At 33.2% G+C, this 23,388-nt stretch overlaps 1 protein-coding gene across 2 annotated transcripts in view; it reads left to right on the forward strand.

Moving 5' to 3' along the window:
• LOC149551400 (pyrimidine d) overlaps positions 1-9,834 on the forward strand; it is a 152,056-nt gene extending 142,222 nt beyond the window's left edge. For both annotated transcript variants that reach the window (XM_089786916.1, XM_089786915.1), the window contains exon 11: positions 9,208-9,834. In XM_089786916.1, the coding sequence (XP_089643042.1) occupies positions 9,208-9,282 (75 nt within the window). In that variant the 3' untranslated portion in view covers positions 9,283-9,834. The remainder of the gene's footprint in view (positions 1-9,207) is intronic.
• The last annotated feature ends 13,554 nt before the right edge of the window (positions 9,835-23,388 follow it).

The following is a 23,388-nucleotide window of genomic DNA, read 5'->3' on the forward strand; positions in this document are numbered from 1 at the left end:
TCTAATTTGAAGAAACTTCAAGTAGTTTCAGCTGACTCAGAATTAATTAATTGTACCCCTTATAGGCAATTTATTGGTTCTCTCATGTATCTCGTCAATACAAGGCCTTATATTTGCTCTGCTGTTAATACTTTGAGTCAGTTTATGAGTGAGCCAAGAAAATATCATTTCATTGCAGCTAAACACATTTTGAGATATGTCAAAGGGACATTACAATATGGATTGAGCTTCTCTTGTTCTAATGATTTACAACTTCATGGTTTCGCAGATTCTGATTGGGCTGGTTGTATTGTGGATAGAAAAAGTACCTCAGGTTTTTGTTTCAGCCTTGGTTCAACCATGATTGCTTGGTGTAGTACGAAGCAAAAATGTGTAGCTCAAAGTACTATTGAAGCTGAATATCTGGCAGCCTGCTCAACAGCGCGAGAAGTTGTTTGGCTTCGAAAACTTCTAAGTGGATTATTTGGAAAATCCTTTGAATCTACTACAATTTTCTGTGATAACCAAAGCTGCATAAAGATTTATACAAATCCAATCATACATGACAAGTCAAAGCATATAGAAATCAAGTATCATTATTTAAGAGACATGGTACTTCGAAAGGTTGTGGAGCTGAAGTATATCAACACTGATGATCAGACTGCTGATATTCTCACCAAGCCTCTTTCTAAGGTGAATTTCATTATTTTAGAGATAAGGTAGGTATGGTAAATCTTGAGACTTAAATGAAACAAAGTCTAGTTTTGTAAAATTTATCTATTACCATTTTTGATGTGTGAACTAATAAATATTGTAAGATCAGCTATGACAACTCTTTCACTATGCAATAGTGAATATCATGTTGAGAGAGTCCGTGAGTAAAGGCTTAATTGTGAGTCTTACAAATTTTTCATGTTGAACAATTCCATGATTATTAGTTATGAATATTTTTTATTTTATTTTATTTTATTGTGTTAAGCATGAGAATGCATACTCATCTAGTTTCTAAATTTCATATCAGCTAAGAGGGAGTGTTAAATATTTTAGCTTTATCTGAAATTCTGGAAATTACGATTTATAAATGAAAATTTGTTTTAACACATTTTCGGAGTTACAGGTGTCTCATATTTTATATAATATTTTATCCTGGGTCCCGCATAGCTGCCGGCAACTATTACCTTCTCCTTTCGTTTCATATTGTAAAGGGAGTCATTGCATAAAGGAAATTCGATAGAAACGGTTATCAACGTGTGCCTTTACTCTCCCATCAATGCTTGCATCTCGTTACCATTTTTTCTTCTGGTTATGACGAGATTGGTAGCAGTTACTTTCTCCTTTTGTATTATCTCACGGCTATGGATTGATGGTTGTCATTATCTGTTCTTTTGTGAGCCTTTTTGTAAAAAAACGGCACAATAATATTTCTTCCCCCTTTATACACGGGTTCATATATCTGTTGAATATATGCTCTTAGCAAGCAGTTCTCTTATCACTGTTGTGTTCAATCACCAGGAAGTTTTCATACTGTATTCTCTTATGTATTCTGCATCTTTGACTTTTCAGGTCTTGATCAGAGGTGTTACAAAGGAGTGTTTTGTTCATGAATTTATGGAGCTGTAGCTCTGACTTTTGTAAGGAAATTTTCAAATTAACAAAGGATTCATTTTTGGGCCTGGGTTGTTTCCCTCATTGCAGAGGGTTTTTCCCAGGATACATGGAGATGTTTGCTTTTTTGTTTCTAGTCCAGAATTAACAAACCCAACCCCCCAAAAAATTGAATGAATTCCAAACCCAAATCTGGAACCCAAATCCGAACCAGCAAGTTAGTTGAAAACGATCCATTTGCTCAATGTAAACTTCTCTTTAGATCTTCATTCAAAAAGGGTGACTTGACATCCATTCTATATAAGCATCAAATGCAAGAAACGTCCTAATAGCTTCCGTCCTAGCTACCGGAGCAATGGTTTTCTCAAAATCTATACTTTCAACTTGTGATTAGCCTTTACAAATCAACGTAGCAACATTATCAGATTTCCACAATCCATTTGAAATGTGTAATAGATTTCTGGATTCGATTTTGTAAGTTTTTTAAGCATCAACATTTTGGATCACACTCCATGATCCATCATCAAGAGGAGAGAATACAAGAATAAAATTATGATGATGGATCACAGAATGTGATCTGAAGTGTTGATGCTAAATAAACATACACAATTGAATCCAAAAATATATTACACAAATGAATCTAGCTTTGTTTCTTGTTACTTCTCCATTTTCCGAAGCACTAATTTTGTTCCCATAATATTCTTGTCTACTGAGCCAAGCACTAATTTTCAGGCTGGATTCTCTTCGATCTGATTGAGTTCTTCTTCCATAGTTTTGAGCCATCCAACATCTTTGGTAGCTTCTGCAAAGGTGTTTGGTACCACCTTAGATAAAAGACATATTTGCCTAATCACTTGCCTTGATAAATCCTCTCCAGGCTGAATTTCTGGATCCTGATCTTCAGTGATCTGTCTTCTAAATGGCTTTTCTGAACATACTTTGTTGGTGTCTTAGGTGCTTTTCCTAATTCCTTTCTGCTTGCATTTGATTCTTCCTTGTAAATATCTTCCTTCTTTTCTATAATGTAGTGGGCATCTCGTATATTACAAACCTTAGGCTTTGAGGAAACTTAATTCCATTCTTCATTCACTTTGACACTTGTACTTTCCACAATCATTTTGGGTCTCTTGTTCTAACATATGCGTGCTTTGCTTCTTGTAGAATATTCAAGAAAAATTTCATCAAATCTTGATTCAGGTTTTCCAAGATCTTCATTCTCTTGATGTAGTATTTTCTTTGTACAATTCTGAATATTTTACAGTTGCAGGTCTTCCATACCATAGCTCATAAGGCGTCTTAGAATGATTAACCCTCACTTATACCATGTTAAGAATATAAACAGTAATATGCACAACTCCTTCTCAATATATATCAGGCAGTTTAGCTTCTTTCAACATTGTCCTAGTCATCCCCTGAATAGTTTTATTCTTTCTTTTAGCAATTGTCTTTTGTTGCCGACTCCTAGGAGCAGATAGATATCTCCTAATACCATGTTCTTCACAAAATCTTTCAAACTCATTTGATGTAAATCCTCCACCTCTCTTAAGAGTTAAGACTATAAACAACAGTGTATCCTTTCACAATAGAGTCCCATATTCTATATGTTAGAGAGTTCAAATATGATTCCATCCACATCTTCCAAAAGTTATAGTTTGTGTAATCAAACTTAGGTACCTTGTAACCTCCTTGCACCATCCCAGACCATCCTCAAGCAGGTAAGCTTCTCCTAGAGGAACTTTGTGCTGATACCAATTGTTGAACACACTCCAAGACTGGGGGGTGAATTAGTCGTGTACATATACTTCAATACTTTTTCAATCAGAATTCCACGTTAATTAGCCTTGAACAGATTAGAAACAAAGAAAGATAAAGCAATGCATATTATAAACATGGACACCAAATTTTTACATGCAAAACCCAAGGAGGGGAAAACTACGGTGAGATCCAATTCACACTATATGAATAACGATATTACAACAATAGTTTTATGATCATGGCCAATGAAGCTCACTGCTCCTGATTTGACTTGCCACCTTGGGGCAACATACAAAGGATTTGCATAATAGAATATTTTCATGTTTTTAATATTTTTTTATATGTATCTAGTTCTAGTTAATGGTCATTTGGGCTTCCTAATTTAGATTTCTAATTTAGGTCTTTATTTAGATGTAATTATTTAGACAACTTTGCTTTTCTGTTCAGGCTATTATTAACATTTGTAAACTCTATTAAAGAGTTAATTGTTAATGGAATATTTATTCTCTTTTCTCCGTTCATTAAGTGCTTAACAATTTCATGGCATCAGAGCGGTTAGGGTTTCTGAGTGAATTTCTCTGCAGTGAAAAATGGAAATTTATTTTTCATCATATATTTGCAATCTGACCAAGAAACTTACCTAGGGTTTTACTGTAAATCAGAGGAGAATTTCTTTTTTGGGGTTCAAAATTGTATGTCCAATGGTGGGGTGAGAGCAGCAATTTTTTTCTACGGTCAGAACTTTGGCATTGACAGTGATTTTTTTGGAGATTTGTTTTGGCATATTTCAAAAGAAGAAAACCAGCCTAGGATTTTAATTCCATCCCCACCCCCACACCACAAATTATGTTTTCTGCTAATGTGTCTTTTTTTGGAGTTCTTAGGACCCTGCAATTTCTGCGCTTACCAAAATAACACATTGAACCCACATGAACTGGCTTCTATCTGGTCAGATATACATAAAGACTTAAAAACTCATACAGCAAGACCAACTTTAATCACTTGCTTAGAATTCCAGAGCAAAGTAACTCAAGAAAGGAAGGCAGAGCTCTGCTATTGTGGCTATCAAGGTTCTTTATGGAAATGCCTAGTAAGACTGCAGTTTTAAGCTAGGTAACATGATGACACGTCTTTAACACCCTGGGTTGCATTTTTCCATAACGAGAAACTTGTTGGATATGTCTCTTCAACTTTTCCTGAACTTTTCATTAAAAAACTTAAATTTTGATAAGTTTCCATAGGACAAGAAAAAATGAATCAACATTTCTAAATTTCAATATTTAATATGAATTATGTAGTATGAACTCTTTGACATTTGTATGATTTAAGTTAACATTAAACATTACCAGTGCTCCTGTTTTGAAAGTTCAATGTCTAGATAGTTTTTAGTTTTAATGTAGTTTATACATCTGGTGTTAATGTAATTTATAAATTATTAAATTATATTAAAACAATGGTGTCTCCAAGTACCTTCATCTCCTATTTTTCAAATTTAGACATATTGGTACCAGTACCAATCTTCTGGCAACCATGAGTTTAAGCCATCTTTGAATAGATTGTGGGTTGTTACAAACCCTACATTTTTGGACACTCACATCAGAGATAGACTATAGTGCCAATGTCTAAAACTTTATCCAAAATTGGAGCAGATTTTGGAAATCCAAGCACAACATACCTTAAGATTAGATAAGCTTGATGCTTACAGAAGAGGGATGATTGATAAGGTTTAGGAGCAACTACAAACATTGAGCTATTCTTTAAAAAACCCTATACAGAATGGGTCGCATGAGTATCCTTCATAAAATCAGCTTCCAAACAAAATCAAAGTCACATGTAGTTCTCAAAAAACAGTCTCTTAATTAGATTTTCTCAAAATCTGGAAAGGTTCCCCAAACTCAGTGAAGTATCAAGTATCAATTACCTTTGTCTATTTTCTAACATAGAGTAATGATCAACAATATAATAATATTAAGGACACATCCAAATTCTCGTGTTCATTTGATCAGAATTATCCTGCCTAATAAGTTTTAACAAACCTTTATATTCATCAGTTATGTACACCCCAACAGAAATGTCCATAACCATTTAGAGATCCTCAAGGTTAAGGTAGCGATCCTGGAAATCAGATATTGCTGCTGAGTCAATGTACACATAAGTTTTTAGGGCTCCTTCAGTAACAAATCAGTTACTATTCTAATGTCCGAATCCATGTCCAAATCCACATCTCCTAATTTAAATCAGTTGCCCTCAAAATTTTCTTATGCGTTTTCCCTTTCATCAAAACAATACAATCCATTCACTCCTCACTCATAGCACCATCAATCATAAATCAAAGTCATTTACAAAAGATAATTCCATAGAATATTACAATTTGTAAGTTGGCATTATCTACCAAGTAGCATACATATTTATGCTCAAGGTACTGACATTTACTTATGTCCTTGTCATATCTCAGGTAAATATAGGATAGCATATGATTTGAATATTCACTACATCAAAGGCAATAAATGTTTGTATCGCATCATAGCCTTGTAGAGCATTTGATGGGGACTAAATCACTATTATCTTTGGCGATTGAATCTGTCATACAGCAAAATTATGCAGCTTGCATTCTTAACACTTCATATAATCAACACCTTAACTAATAGTTATTGATATATACTACAGTTCCCTCTTAGTCAAGACATAATGGACAAGGATAGGTTTACTGAAATACTACCCCAACAGGAATCTTTTCAGTCATTTAGCTGTGATTCAATAATCTAGCATATCCCTATCCAACTGAATGGTCTTAAAATAGTCAAATATATTGTCCATGGTATCACACTAAAATTCTTTAACCATCATAATTGAAATCTTGACTGTATTCATAGTTCATTCCTCCCAACGATCCCTAACATCATTGCCAAGCACAATTACGATAGCCATTTAATGATCTCACTTATCCTCACCAAAAGTCCCGTATTGGAATCAACAATTATGCAAATAAGTCCTATACTTAAGTGGTAACATGATAAATAGAGGCATAATTATGTTCATCCTCTACAATAATAATAGTTCTTCACCAGACATGGGTACCACCAATTAGATGCATAAACCAAGCGAACAGTTATTATCCGTAGTACAACCATACTTATTTATTTGATGACTGCTGTATATCAGAGTCTGCCCAGTTTGCAGTTGTGTACAGCTATCCATATGGTAACAACACCTCTATAGATATGACCACCAAACCATGTTGGAATAGGTGATGTAATATGACAGCATGGTTCAATGGTTCTACATACCATAATCACATTGTACTGTCATCATTTTATAAAAGGTTGAACTATAGTTAATTAACAATTTAGGACTCCAGAGACAGCCATTGCCCCAAGGACAAATTATATGCATCATATCCACCTTGATACCACCTTAGAAAATGTCAGTAGTTCACCCCTATAGCACAATAAATATTTTGTTATAATGTTTTCATCAACTCTACAAATGTTGTTAACCCATGGCCTTGAGGTAGACGAGATGATCTCTGATAGAAACTTTATCAAAACTTGAAAGCAATATTATGTTTCCCACCAAGCAACCAGCTCCCTCTTAATATTACACAGATGTAACCATTATAAATATTGCATAAAAATTAGATCCTTCAGAGCTCTATGTGTATTATGATATCATCCTATGGAAAACAATTGAAGCAACTCTTATGCTACGATGCCTCAGAATGACAGTATTCAAGTGCAAGGGTAGTTTAAATCCAACTTTTAGCCTATCAGTAATAGGTTAAACCTGTATATATCAATATGCTGTGTAAAATGTTAACTCAGCCATAATGGCATGACTCACATAGATGAGTTTCATCAGGTGTGGTAGTTACTACAACCGAGGTAGAAAAATATACATGTAGAAGCATGCATACGGCACATGAATTGTTTGACAAACTGCCTTGAAGAAATGTAGGGAAATACTACAAAAATCTATTTTCATAATCCACAAAATACAAATTCTGATTACCAGAAAGTGTTCAAGACAGGCTATCACAAGCCGTAGAACATAATGAATCTACCCTTGATGACAGAAATGTTCTTTGCAGGTAATCATGGGTTGTCATATGGATTGACCTTCATACCTGGAAAATCTACTATCCCTATTGGTGGGTAAACCTCCTGTTGCCATGATGACTGCAAAATCCAAAGGTAGGTGCCCTAACCCAGCAATCCTCCAGAATTCAACAGCACTCACATTCGTACCAATTCTCTTGTCCTGTGTTCTGATAAGATTCAGACTCAGCCAATCAGTGAGACACAGCAGCATGGTGTTCCATCTGCTGAAAGTGCCTTATCTGTTTTTTGACAAAACAATACCCTTGTGTTTGTGAGCACTGAGTATCTCCACCGTCTCTTTCATGCAAATATCTCTGTTCTGGCAGCACAGGATTACATTTTGAGCCACCAAAAGTCAACCCAACAGCAATATTCGCTCACATGCTGGTAACTCTTTTGCTTTCTTATGCACAGCTTCAACATAGGACTGCAGGATTGCTATTTAAGAGCGAGGGGACTTTCAAAACGAGAGAGTGATTATGACCACGACTGTCACAGAGTCTGCTTCCCTCAGAATTGAAGAGGAGGATAAAGGTGATAGAAGCAGGCCACATGAAGGGAGTGTCTGCAGGTTCTCAGGTCTTTGAGAGCTTTTAACACTAAATTGTTATCAGTATCTTGTAAAACTCCACCTTTCAGTTTCTCCTCCTTGATGCCCCACAATTCAGGATCTGCAATAGTCAGAGGTCAGTTTCCCCATGCTCAAAATGCAGCAGCAACCCCTGTCAAAAACTGCCCACCAGGATCAATAATCCTCCCTTCCACCTTCACCCCTGCAAACTTTTATTTTGTTGCCCTTAATATTTCCTGCTGCAGTTACAATTTAGTAATTGTATTTGGTAGATATATATTTTACAGAATGTTTCAATTAGTAAGATAATTATAAACTGCTGGGGATGTGTCCAGTAGATGCTCAGGCCAGTGTTACAAACCATCTTGTTGCCCTGTGACAACTGGATAATACTACTTCTTCCAAGACCACCAGTAGTCTCAGTCTATATGTTTCTCAAATTTACTCCAAATAGAAATACTTTGTAATGAATAAAAATGACTCAAAAATCAAGCTAAATATATTTTATTTCTAATTCTCAAGCTTGCTATGTTAGAATATTTTTTCTAGGACACTAGCTAGGAGTCCATTAGATCAAATATCGAGGCTCTCTATAAAATATATATAAGGCATTACGCTTTCAAGGTGAGGTGTAAATGTTTTTTAAGATTGTGAGCTTATGATGACTTTAATTGCACGAATATAATTTTAATCCAAATCATGGATTTCTATGAAAGATAAAATTTAGTGGTTAATGTCATACATAAGTGCTTGTAGCCTCTTATATGTCCATTTTAAAATCTAGATATTTTAGGTTGTAGAGGCATCATCAATCCTTCTATCCATTCAGGCAATGCACAACTCTGATATATTATACTTTTGTTCTGGTTCAGTCAAATTACACTTAGAGTTTAGGTATCCACTCATGCATTTTCCAGTTCTTCTGTGACATCAACCTAAATTGAAGATTTTCAGTTTTGAGCTAAAATTACATTTGTGAAGGCAATCTTAAATCGAAGTGTTAAGTTTTATATCTGTCATCTGGAATATCTTTGACATTTTTAGAAATAGGACTAGTCTTATTATTCAACTCCATTTCTTGCTTATTGAAAATTACCCTCAAACATTTTTTTCCAGAGTGGTTAAGAGTTAAATAATCTTATTGTTATAAGCATTCTTCGAATGGATGGAGTCTGACATCTTTATTGCTATTTTGGACAGAGTGAGTTGGCAGCATGCCTAGAAAGGGATGGGTTCAAATCTGTTCAAGAAGCTGTTGGTGCTGATTTCAGATAGCCATGTAAAGTTGTAAACATTGAGGCATGCTAGCAAAAATTATCTGCATGACATGTTTCATCTGCATATTGTTTGTTGATGTTCTAATGGCAGCATGCAGTTGTTTATTACAACCACATCGAATTATGGACTACAACATTTAATATTGATGTTACTTACACAACTGAGTTTCAGCGATTGTAAGGAGCTGGTTGAGGTGATTTCTAAGAAATTAATATTCTTCTATCAGTTGTAAATGTATGGGAAAACAGGAAATCTTGTTGAGGATATTGTTCATATGTTGCTGAAGCAACAGCTTTATTATTGAAGCAATCAAATTTTGCCATGTGCAAGTATTAGGTTTTCTGTCATTACTTCTTTTGAGATCTTTGACAGAGTTTGATAAGCCAAACTTGGGAATTGTATACGCTGAAAGGTGCCTGCAGACAGGATGCATGTAAGTCTTGTTCATACCGGCACCTTGATATTCTCAGGGACTTACAATACATAAAGTGGTAACACTTTTTTTTGATTTAATGAGCTGACTCATTAAATATAATTTATTTTTAAAAATTTGTAATATAATGTCCTTGAATTCTGTTGGAAAAAATAAAAATTTCTTAGCAGATTGATGGAATAGATGATGAACTAAACTACTTCCTAAATCTAGCAACTTGACACTCACCAACAAGTGTCATGCTGGATGGAAAACAGCATTACTTGCATTTGATCGCAAAATCTGCCTGGATAAGGCTTACAATGTGCTAGAGTCGAACTAGTTGTGGCCCTAGGTGGAGGATATTTTTGGTTGATCTCGTTCTTTGGCTGTCTCTCTGTCTTAAGATGGTCTTCATTTTTTGCCCTCGCACTTGTCCCTTGTTATCTTGCTTTCTTGCTTGAATCTTTCAAATTTGACTCTTTCAGGGTATAAATTTCCTTCAAAAATGGCATGCTCATGTTTCTGCACATGAGCTTTGCCCTTGCAGATATTTGACTTCACCTTGATAGCCTAAATGCCACGTGGATGATTGGACTAGAGTTTTGAATCATCAACTCTGATTATCATCTGGTGAATATTTTGGGCTTCTTAATGGGTTGTTGAAACAGGATAGACGTGCATTCTGAACTCAATCAATATTGCTGTAGCTTCTATCCATGCCAAGTGTTTGATATGCCAATAAGCATATGACACAACGAAGAAAATATGTCGTCCATAATGACACACAAAAAGCTTAAATTAAGAGATATTATTACATAAAAGATATTGCTAGGTGTCATTCTGTGTTATTTGTTTGATTCAATAGGCCGTTACATGCATGCTATACAAGTCTACAAGTATTCTTCAAGGCTATTGTCTGACCTATAATTTTGCCAAATGTTGATTAGATTTGTGACTAGGTGATCTTTGTTGCTATCAAACTTAGTCTTAAAACAAACATTTAACTTTAGTGGTTTATTTAGGTTGTATCTTTGCCTGTATCATGTTATATGATGTTTTATTGGAATTCAGTAGCATTAGTTATGAGTCAATCTTTATCAACCCATATTTTGTGAGTAGTTGATTGCATTTGTAACTAGGTGTTTTTTGGGCTATGAAAGATATCAAGATCTTCTGACTTTCGTGACTAATTTGTGTGGTGTTTTTGCAATGTAGTTCGTATATGATGTTTTGTTTGGATTCAGTTGCACAATTACGAGTCAATCTTTATCAAGCCATATTTCACAAGTACATGAAAATAGGTAAATAAAGATTTTGTGACTCATGCTTTCAACATCCAAAATCTTATCAGCCACATTTTATTTTATATTTTTAATGATGTAGGATTGCTTGTTGACCCAAATGTATGTGGATCAACACACTGAGTGAAATGAACCGTGGGTTTTTGTTCATGACCACTCGGTAGAATCTTGGGCAAACATTTCAAGCTTAGCAGCACTAGATTCTCCTTCCATTTCAACAAATACACTGTAATCCTTCTATTTGGTTCTCTTGATTACTTGCAAGTCTATGACTATCATCTCATTTATTACATTATAATCAACCGTTTTATCCAATTCTCCATGAATGAATATGAACATATACTATTTCTCATATAAGGATACATATCAATAATATTAAAGATGAGTGAATATCTGCTCCTTTCAAGAACCCTATCTTGTAAGTGTTAGCTGTAAACGTCTTCAAGAACTTACAAGATTTAATATGTTTCCTTTGTAACTTGTTAGGCTACGACCAATTCTCGAACTTCAATTTTACATTTTCTTCTCTTGTGATTAAGATGTTGCTCGTATTTATCTTTCTACATTCTTCTTCTTTACTTTGTTGTGCATTTTTTCCCCTTTGTTTCTCATTTAATTTATGTCTCATTGCATATTTCAAGTTAGTATATAATAAGCTTGTTTAGGTAGGTATTTACTTGCATAGGTTTTACATTGACTTGCACTTCCTATTTGGGGCAGATGTACACACATGTTGCTGCATCTCCATTATCCTAGATTGATTGTACACTGAGGTCTCTTGGTGGCGTGTTGTATATATAACCACCTAATGTTGTAATGTGTACATGCATTGAGTTTCCTTACTATAATCTATTCTCATTTTTACATACATTAATTTGCATAATGTTTTTCATTTGTACATGCATTGAGTAAGTATATTGTGTTCATTGATCTTTTGATTTATTTATGTTCGCCTTTAGTCTCTTGGTTTTGGGTGGCTTTTGTAGCCAAACCTTATGTGGTATTAAATTGGGAAGGTTTCTATAGGCTTGTTTCCTTTTCATATTGAATATACTCTACATAATCAAATGAGTTAAGAGAGAAGATTAATTTTGAGGGATTCGTTTGTGGCTTTCTATTGCATATCTCTTTGACCAAATGGAGCAAATTTGAAAACTTACTAATCATCTTTCTTAATGTATGAATCAAACTTTGAAGGCTACATTTATAAATGTTTGCATTTGAGATGTATATGCCAACTTATGAGGTACTTGATTCTTTAGATCATTCTTTGTCAAATTCAACTCCATCACAAGAAACTATTCTTTGATTAAAATTGAAGCACTTTGTCTAAAGCCATTATAATTTTTTCCATTTTAGACACATTGCAGAGAATATTCTCTATGTAATGGATATATTTTGGGGCACAAATATTTCTTAAGAAATTTTGGTTGGAATATTCCCAAGCATTAGCTTCTACATTAGCCCTTTGTGTGAATTAAGGTGTCTCAACCATACAAAATTCCTATTTTGGCTTAGTTTTTAACAAAAAAATGTAAAATAAAATAATATTTTATTTTATTGTTGACAATGTGCTTATAACATGTAACAATCTATGGCCACTTCATATGAGAGGAGTTACTTTGGAATCTTGACCAACATTATGATAAAGATTATTGTTTGTCATATTATGCTATTTTTAATTAGTGGGAGTTACTAAGTGGGTATCAAGTTGAATGAAATATTATGATAGATTATGAAAATTGTTAGAAAATATATTTGTACTATTTTTAGCTGGAACATGAATTTTCTTAACTTGTTTTTGCAATTGGGCTCTTAGTTGACTATCATACTATTAGGTGGATTAACATTTAATTTGTAAAATTATTGATGATTTCTAGATTGCTTATTGCTTATAAATTAAGTGTTAAGTATATTTTATGAGTTTGTAAGTAACAAAAATGTTGAATGTTGTCCTTACATCTCTGGTTTTTGTCAATATGTTGTATGTTTGTGGTTAGTGGTTAGTGGGCGATGTGTTGTCCTTTGTAGATGGCTTTTGTTTGGTCTTTGGCTCTTTTCTTTTTTGCTCTATTTTACCTTTTGGGCTTAATGTTTTATCTTTAAATCTTTATGTACGAGGTTTCAGGGGACCTTGAAAACCTATTTTCCTATTAGAAAACAAAAAATGTTGAAATTATTGCAATATCATAATATTGGTGATATCTTGATAAAAGCTTGTTCTACAAGTGTTGTAATCCATCTAGAAATTTGAATTACATTGAATGTATGTTTTGGTCTTGCGATTCCTCTCAAAAGGGCTTTCCCCATGTAATAGTGGCATTCTATGTTTTAATATTTGTATTTTTGTGTTTTCAATATTCTTTTACAATGTTTTACATTAAATTTTAAAGTGTTTTTTTTTACCTCAAGATCAATGTAGGAAATTGATTTTACTACCTTTTCTTTGTTACAAATTTAAAAAATTGATCATCTTTATTTTGATTGTTGGATGGGTGGTTTTTTTTTAGCCAATAAAATTTCAAATGAAGCTCCTGTAGAAGAGTACTTTGTGATCTTATTGGAGAAAATATAGATGGCGTGCATATTAGGGAATTTGAGGTTCAAACTTTCCGTTATGAAAATGAAAATGAAAATGGATGATCTACTATGGAATGGCATTAATGAAAAGTTCAAATACTTTTAAATGCAACCAAAATTGCTCAATGTGACATTGTGGACCAAAAAGAAAAGGTTTAATGATATTGTGTCTCGTAGATTTTGTTTTAATTAACTTCTACAAAGAAACTATAGTAAATGAATTATGGTAAAAATTAGGTGAAATTTATCAAGCTAAATGTTTGAACAAGTTGTTTCTACAAAAGTTGTTGTACACCAATTGAATACATCTAGATAGGTTGGTGGTACAATTAAATTTAGTGTGTACAAAAATGGATTAGGAAAGGAGATATCAAACTTTGTCACCCAATTTGAGAAGAAAATTTTCCATTGATACTAAGAGGGTTTTAAATGTTCATGGTATGTATAAAGATACATGCAAGAAAATTAAAAAGCAACAAGTCAAAATATAAAGTCCGAGGAAATATCTAAGTCCCTTGAAAGTCTAAAGGAATATGTTGGAATCATGACAAATTTGGTTACTTATGAGAAGTGTAGAGAAGAGAAAGAAAAGGGTTCGTTGTGATTTTGAATTTGAAAGGAAAGATAGTGATGCATTCTTTGTAGCTTTGGCAATTTGCGCAAGTGGCAATGCATGGTTAATTGATCAAATCAGTTTTTACATGTCTTCTAATAAAATTGGTTTTCACAATATGAAAAAGTTTATGGAGGTAAGGTGTACTTGAGTTTTGATTCTCATCTAAAAACTAGTAGTTGTGGTAGGGTAAGTATTAATTTTTTCATGGGAGCTTACGTAATTAGTGATTTTTTATATAACCATGTGCTAGCACAAAACTTGTTTGTAATTGACCGATGAAAGGTGTACAAGTTTTCTATAGGATGCAAAATAGCTAGAGGTGTTATGATGATTGCTTGAGGTGTTATACTTAGTACATTATTTCTACTTGATATATGCATGGTTGAGTGCAATAATAGATTTGTTAAAATCAAGTTTTTAGTTTTTTAAAAAAAATTGATTATCATACTTTTTAGGTACTTAAGAGTGTTCTTGCTACAATCTATAGTACAAGTTCAAAAGACAATATTATGACCTTAGAGACTATAGACCATGTGGAAGAGAAGGGTCATTAAGGATTTTAACAATAAAAACCTTGTAGATTTATTTGATTTAATAATTGTGAATATCGAATATATGGGAATGCTATGTCTCTTTTCCAAAAATAGCAATTGTTATTTTTTGTAAATCCAACTTTCTAGAAATAGTAAGTAATGACCTATATATAGACTAGAAAATTTGTTATTCAAATCGAGTAAGAATTAACGAAAAAAATATATTGTTTGAAATAATATAGATGCCAATAGTTGGTGTGGGTTTGGTGAACATGATTTTTGGTTGTTGTAGGTAGAAGACAAAGTTGGACGAGTAGCAATTTGGAACAAGAATGTTAGAAGGTGGTGAACGAATGATGAAAGAAGTTATAAAATTTCCATGAAAGCATCTTTTGGTCACTTAAATTGGTGTTTCAATATGTTGTCATATATTTGGATTTTTGGCTTGCATTAGATTCATTCTATCTCATTATCACGAACAAGCTAATGTCATTGCCTTCAAGATTGGTAAACCAGTGATGTCAAATCTTTGGGATGAATAAACCATAGAAATTTGAGGCTCAAAGGAAGTGTTCAAGAGGGTCTCCAAAAGAAATCTCATCCATGGAAGCTATTTGCATTAAAGCTCTATAGTTGTATTTTTTTAGTAAGTGTTTGTGGGAGTTTGGAGTGCATGGTTGAAGATTTGGTTTCAAATTTGTGTGTTTTTTATTAGCAACGTATTATGTTGTTCTTATCCTATTGAAGGAATGATATTTCTTATGTATTTCTATTACAAACATTACTTTGGAGTTTACAGTTGAATTCCTTAGTGTTTGAACTTTATTTAAAAGTTCTTTGGATTTAATTTACAAAAGACTTTATGACTATTATTTGGCGTATTTAGCAACAAAAAAAAGAAGGTATTTTTTGAGATGTTTGGTTTAGGGGATTGAAGGCATGACTCCCCCAACTTTCTAAAATGTGATTGTTATAGTGAACTTTTTGATGTACCTAATTTCACTATTATTCTTGTTAAGGAAATCTAAAGTTCAAATTACAAAAAATATTCAAATCTAATTTCAATTTGTAGAAGGGGCTATCACAGTGGTATAAGAGCTAAGATCTTGCCAACCTATAGGGTCCAAATTTGCAAATCATGTGGATGCATTTATAAAGATATTAAAGGTAAGCTCATGGGAAGAAGTGAAGGATTTAATGTTGACAAGGCTAATAGCACCCCCCAAAAAAATGAAGAACAAATGGAAGTGAAGTTTGATTCACAAGACTTCACAAAACTAAATCATGATGTTGAGGGTGCACATAAAGAGAAATACAATGTTCCCATTGCTTCATCTTTAGCTGCAAAATGGTATGAAGAATGCACTAAGAAATTATAAATCTTAAAAATTAACTATTTTATTTGTGAAATTCCAAGAAATATACGAGAATGGTAAAAATAGAAAAAAAAAATCTGTAAGGATAAAGAAATTAATAATAAAAAAGAGTTAAAGGTGGAGTCATAGGGTATCCTAAAAGAGGACACTAAAGAGAAGGAGCCAATATTGAAGAGCATAGAACTAGAGGATAAAGGTATTTCAATCAATGAGATTTCAAAACAAGGATGTGATTATTTAGATGAGATTAATACAAAATAAACATTGTATATTGACTATGAAGATCATTCAAGAAAACTTGTATATTCTCACTGGGATACCCTTTGAAAGTAATGAAGAGGAAACTTTGTGCACGAAGAGAATGTGTCTAACATTAAAGTTGATTGAATAGGGTAACTTATTCAAAATTAATAGCTCGGTAAAAGGAAAATTATCTTGGCACATGATTATCCATCGATGCAATTACAAAGTAGCATTATGGAGAGGCCTTCTTTTAAGAGCGAAATTTTGATTAGTACCAATTGATGGATTTTTTATCACAAAAATGGAGTATTTGAGAAATCTCCTTTTGAAAATGAAGATGAGCTCCCTGTTTGAAACCAAAGCATTATTATATTTTACATTTGTTACTTATCTTCTATCATTTCAAAAAGCATATGAAAGGGGTGGATCTTTCTTCATTGTATTCGTGTAAATGGGATCTAGGTGATAATCTATGAAAAAGTGATACATCTTTTTGATTCATCCATGATGGTATGGGGCCCTAGTTATTTTATTCACTACAACATTTGGGGTCAAATTGCGATAGCAATTTGCAACGACGGTGTAATTTGTGGTCATTTTCATGTTTTTTTTGCAATTATCCTAACGCAGTCGCAATATCGACATTGGCATCGTAATTGTGATGCCCTCGTGAGCATAAAAAGAAAAAGAAAAAAGAAACATGACAATCATTTTCCATTTGATTTGATTTTGGAGAGAGCTACACGCAAAAGAGGAGGAGAGCTATGAACGTTGTCATGGTGCCCTTGTGATCATTGCATTTGGTTGTTGTGCCTTCATGATCTCTACATTTCATTGTCATGCCCTTGCTCTGGGATTTCATTGTCATTTTGTGCCCTTGCTTTGCAATTTAATTTTCATGTCATGCCCTTCCTTTGCGATTTCATTACTATGCTATGCCCTTGCGATCTACGTGCCCTAGCTCTATAATTTTCTTTAAGGGTGAGAAGGGGTACGTATATAAATGTTTTTTTCTTTTCCTTGTAAACATGTATGTCTTTATATTTCCTTCTAAACATGTATTTCTATATATATCCAAAGAGATCATTTTCAACGTGCTTATTACATATATGATCTAGCTACATACATATCCTAGAATCCAAACAATAAAACAATAAAACTCACTCAACCCGTGCTAAGTGACTTACCTCGCGATCCTGCACAAAAATAATGCATACTACAAAAAATGGGCCAAGTTCACAAGAAATTTTACAAAAACATATCATTGAAGATATGTTCAGAAACAAACAAGCCATAACCAGTTAAATGGGTCTAGTTGTTGATTAGTTGGGTTGATATATACATATATTTAACTGGGTTATGGCATCTGCAAGGGAACGAGCCTCATGATTATGCATATGTGTTTGGTACATTTCTTTCCTATGATATATCTCTACATTTCATAGTTGTGCCCTTGCTCTATGATTTGGTTGCCATGCCCTTGTGATCTCTATGTTCCGTTGTCATGCCCTTGATCTGGGATTTCAGTGTCGTTCCCTTGCTCTGTGATTTTGTTGCCATGTTGTGCCCTTTCTCTGCGATTTTGTTGTCATGTTTTACTCTTGCTTTGTGATTTTGTTTCCATGCCCTAGCTTTGTGATTTTCTTCAAGGGTATCTAAATGTTGGTCTCTTTTCCTTCTGAATAGGTATCTCATTATATCTCCTTTTGAAAATGTATATCTAGAGATCTTTTTGAAGGTGCTTATTACATATTAGCTACACAACATAAAAATTGATCTAGCTGCATACATATTCAAGAATCCAAAAAAAAAAAAAAAACTCACTCAACCCATGCTAAGTGACTTGCCTCAAGATCCTCCACAAAAATAATACAGACCAAGAAAAATGGGCAGAGTTCACAAGAAATTTTACAAAAACATATCATAACAGATATTTTTAGAAAGGAACTAGCCATAATCACGAGGCTCATTCCCTTGCAAAAGCCTCTGCCACAATGACATTTTCGCTAAACCTTGCAAAGGGTGTTTAAGTGGTTCCCAACCTTGAAACACTCTTATAAGAATTTGATACTTGGGATCATCGCAGGGAGACTGTGCCAATACTTGAAACACTCTTATAAGCATTTGGTATTTGGACCGTAAATTCTCAAAGACACTTGCAAGTGATTCCAATGTCATAGTACCTACCACAACACTTTCCTGGATTCTATCCAATAGCTCCCATAATATCCTCTATGTTGTCTAGCTATTGTTTCTATCGTGCAAGTTCTTTCTTAAGCCGCTCCTTCTCCTTTGCTCTCCTACCTTAAATTTTGATTATCAAACTTCTGACTATCTTCCTCTACCTTATCTAAAATCAACTTCACAATGTGTTGTAGCTCTGCCATAGGTGTTTGATCATTGATAGCTTTCATTTCAGCATTCAAGTTTTCAAGATTGGTCAACACCCTCACTTGCAGACCTCTCATGTCAAGCACTTTTTGTACTATTTCAGCACCATTTTCTTGCTTCTGAGCTAACATTTCTTCAGATGCATTTTCTTGTAAAACATTAGTTTTGTTGAACAATTCTAAACTCTTAGAAAGTACATTATTCTTTTCATGTATATATGTATGTATGTAGAGAGATCTTGTGGATTTTGGATTATGGATTATAAACAAAAATGAAAAGAAAACATGACATTAATCATTCCCCATTTGTTTTAATTGATTGTGGAGAGCTACGCGCAAAAGAGGGTGGAAAGCTCTAAGCGATGATGGAGAGCTTCGAACATTGGTGAAGATCAATGGAGATCTAGGATTTTGTTGTCGTTCACTTGTGATCTTTGTGTCCTTGCTCTACGATTTTCTTCAAGGGGAGTAGAGGTACCTATGTACAACTGTTATTTTATTTTCTTTCTAAACATGTATCTCTTGTTCATATAATAGCTTTGGTCAGATTCAAGGATAATTGATTATGATGATTGTATGCATATGTGCATGTATTTATGTAAATTAGTTCACTATGTGAACTTTTTTACATGCATACATAAACAATTCCATAGTACTTGTGCAAAATTAAATTTATCATTCATGTCTTGGATTCACACAAGCAATTATCCTTGCATTTAATCAAATTTATTCATACCAAACTAAGTATGCAAAAATTTGTACTTACAAAATATATTATCTCTTGGTAATCGAGTATAGATCTCGTGCATAATGTCGTCTAGGTAATGATTAGATGCATTCACATTAAGTCATAATAGGATCAAGCAGATGATCCATTTATGTTACTTCATACTTGTTTTATTGAACATTTTGTTCAACATAATCAGTAATACAGCTACAGCTTGTACTCTTGTTTATTTTATTTAATCATCTACATTTAAGACTATTATTTTTCTTAAAATTAGACTGTATATTTGCTATCACTAAAACACAAATATAGATCCCTGATACTTATCTTTTTAAATTTCAAGATCTTCATATTTAACATGAAGAGTTTCCACAACTGGATAGTGGAATGGCCACAATGTGGAGCCACATAGCTGATGGCTTTTTCCACCAAAATATATTTTTATTATATTTTTGTCCTTCAAAAATATTACATGTGAATGTTCTTCTGATTTCCCATATAATTAATAATTTTTAATTGTTGTTTGAGGCAATTTTCTATTATGAGATAGAGATATCTATCATAAGGATGGACATGCCAATTTTGATCATCCTGCTTTCAAAGCTAATTCCCTTATCTAATCAATGAAACTACTTGCAACTGACACCTTGACTTTTTGCAACTTGCTTGATCAGCCATTCACACAAATGAATCATCCCATATCCATAAACATTATTTAATCTTTTGTAAGTCTCTCTCCTCTAAAGACCCAATACATGGGGCCATTATCACCATGAGTAGATTTACTCTCCTCAAATGAATTCAATCAAAACTATTCATACCAAACTGTGTATGCAAAAATCTGTACTTACAAATTATATTATCTCTTGGTGATTGAGTAAAGATCAAATACAATTTTCCAAGGTGATAAAATTGCATGTGCAAATGTATGTATGTATGTATCTCTGCATCTCATTGTCATGCCTTTGTGATCTATGTATATGCATGTTTGTATGTATGTATATAGATATATATACATATGTATATGTTTATATATGTGTATATATACATACATATACATAAAGAGAAGCTTCTCTAATCACCTGCTAAGGGAAATATAAAGAGATACATGTTTAGAAGGAAAAGAAAAGAATATTCAAATAGGTTCATGTTCTCTCCTTGAAGAAAATTGTAGAGCAAGCACTACTACATTTGGTCTCGAACAACACAAATTACATTGTTGTTGCAATTTGACCACAAATGTTGGTGCTGCAAAGGGCACATAGATCGCAAGGGCACAAAGATTACAAGGGAACAACAAAAAAATGCAAAGATCACAAGGGCATGGAAGAGAAATCCTAGATCTCCAACGATCTCCACCAAGGGCACGCCAATGAAATGTAGAGATCATAAGGGCACGGCAACGAAATGTAATGATGCAAGGGCATGACAATGAAATCTCCACCATGTTCGGAGCTCTTCACCCTCTTTCACACACAACTCTCCATAATCAAAACAAATGGGGAATGATTTATGTCAACTTTTTGTTTATATCTAAAATCAACTTCACATTGTGTTGCAACTCTGCCATAGGTGTTTGATCCTTGATAGCTTTCATTTCGGCATTTCAACATTCAAGTTTTCTCTTCATTATATAGCCCTTTCCACCTTGAAAACCACTTTTTTACTTCATTACAATCAGGACTTGAAAAAAGCCAATTATAAAAAAAAGCCCATATTCTAGAGTCCAAATAATAAAATAATAAAACTCACTCAATGCGTGCTAAATGACTTAGCTGAAGATCCTACACAAAAATAATACAGACTAGGAAAAATGGGCAAGAAATTTTAGAAAAACATATCATAGCAAATATTTTAAGAAAGAAACAAGCCATAAACTAGTTTAAAAAATTGGTCTATTTGTTGATTAGTTGGGTTGATTACAGATTCTTATAGAACTATCATCAGATTAGGTACAATAAAACGAACAATCAGTTGGCTAGCAGGATCAAATACAGTTTTCCAAGGTGATAATTGCATATGCAAATGTATGTATGTATGTATTTATGTATGTATATATAGAGGGAGATCTTGTGGATTGTGGGGATCAATGGAGATCTAGGATTTCATTGTCGTGCCCTTGTGATCGTTGCATTTTGTTGTTGTGCCCTTGTGATTTCTATATATGTATGTATGTAGGTATGTATAGACATATATACACATATACATATATGTATATGTATGTATGTATATAAACAGAGAGATCTTGGCACAATGAAAAAACAATAAAACTCACTCAACAGGTAGCATGGCTACGGGTATTGTCACAAGCTTTTAAACATAACTATATAAGGAGTGATTTAGGATGTATATAGGTTAAACTTACATTAATTGTAAACTACAAAAACAAGGTTGAATCAAGGTATTATAGTATTTTAATTATAGAAAACCATTTGATTTGCTCGAGTGGGTGTATGATTGTGAAGAGTTGTATTAGGTGAGTAAAGCTCACCAGTGGTTATAGGAATACAACTGCATCAAAAAAATTAGAAACCAAAACTACATATTCATTAGAGTTAGTAGTTCAAGGGTCTTGATCTCGTGGATATAGGTATGTAGGCAGGCTGGTAGGCAGAGTATGCCTCCAGTGTGTAGACACCTTGGACACAGTTAGGTAGCACTTAGCCATGTATGTATGTAACTATTCTCTACTTAATAGTGTCATCCACATGTTGTTGGGGGGGGGGGCAATTGAGCTTACACCTTTAGAAATACTTCATTTTCATTATTTGCTCTCTCTGAATCAAATGTATATAACTTTATCACTTATAACTATAATTTTAAAATAGTACAAACCACAATAGTTTTTTATAATTCTATGGTTCTCTGTGTAAGTTTATAAAATTGAAGTTTAAAAATTAATTGCATTTATGTACATCTTTTTCAAGTTTGATATTTCTCTTTTTCCTGACTCACAATCCAACAATAATTTTTCAAAACACATACTAACTAGTTGGAGATTGAGCCAAAAGAGCTAAAAATAATAATTGTGCACGATAATCATCTTTTTACATTCTTTTTGGCACAATTGTTCTTACATTTTATGAGTTTTGGTGAGAACAAAATTCCAAACTAATCAGGTAGGTGATAAGACATGTTTCTTTTTTATAAAAATCCTAGAATATATCTAATTGAGTTAATTTTTATTTGGTTTTGGCTAATACAATTTTTTTTTTCAAAACTATTTTTTTTTTCCAAATGCCATGATTTCTAACAAGAAAATCTGGCTGAAATATTATATAGAAATCCTAGAATATACCTAATTTTGTTAAGGGAAAATTTGTTCATCTTTTTAAAGAGTATCTGTATTTAATGATTTCTTTCTTTTCCAATGGGGTTTGAAATATGTTTACTTGTTTGCGCTTCTCAATCATAACTATGTTTTCTATGTGCTCAAGAAATACAACTTTTTGAAATTCCAATTTGACTTCAATTAGATTCAAGAAAATTAGCTAAGACAAGGTATTAACAATGTAGGAACATGTTGGGAAACTTAGTGGACTATGTTATTAGCTGTTCTATGTTTGCCAGTAAATTCAATTGGAATGTCTGGATCTAGCAGGCTTAGCATTTTATGCCTATCTTATTAAAGATTTAAAATAATTGCAGATACATAACATGATTTAAATTCTGCAATTTTTGAATTGTATTGGTATGATCTCCCTATGAGGATCCCAAGTATCTATTGCTTCTATTAATTTGGTCTAGTTGTTGATTAGTTGGGTTGATTACAAATTCCTATAGAATTGTCATTAGATTAGGTACAATAAAACAAACAATCAATTGTTCCTAGCTAGCAAGATCAAATACAATTTTCTAAGGTGATAAAATTACATATGCAGATGCATCACTTGAATGCTAGGCATGGAGCACATTCCCCAAT

This window comes from Cupressus sempervirens, chromosome 6, assembly GCF_028749045.1.
Source record: "Cupressus sempervirens isolate cs-2001-9-10 chromosome 6, ASM2874904v1, whole genome shotgun sequence".
Taxonomy (NCBI): domain Eukaryota; kingdom Viridiplantae; phylum Streptophyta; class Pinopsida; order Cupressales; family Cupressaceae; genus Cupressus; species Cupressus sempervirens.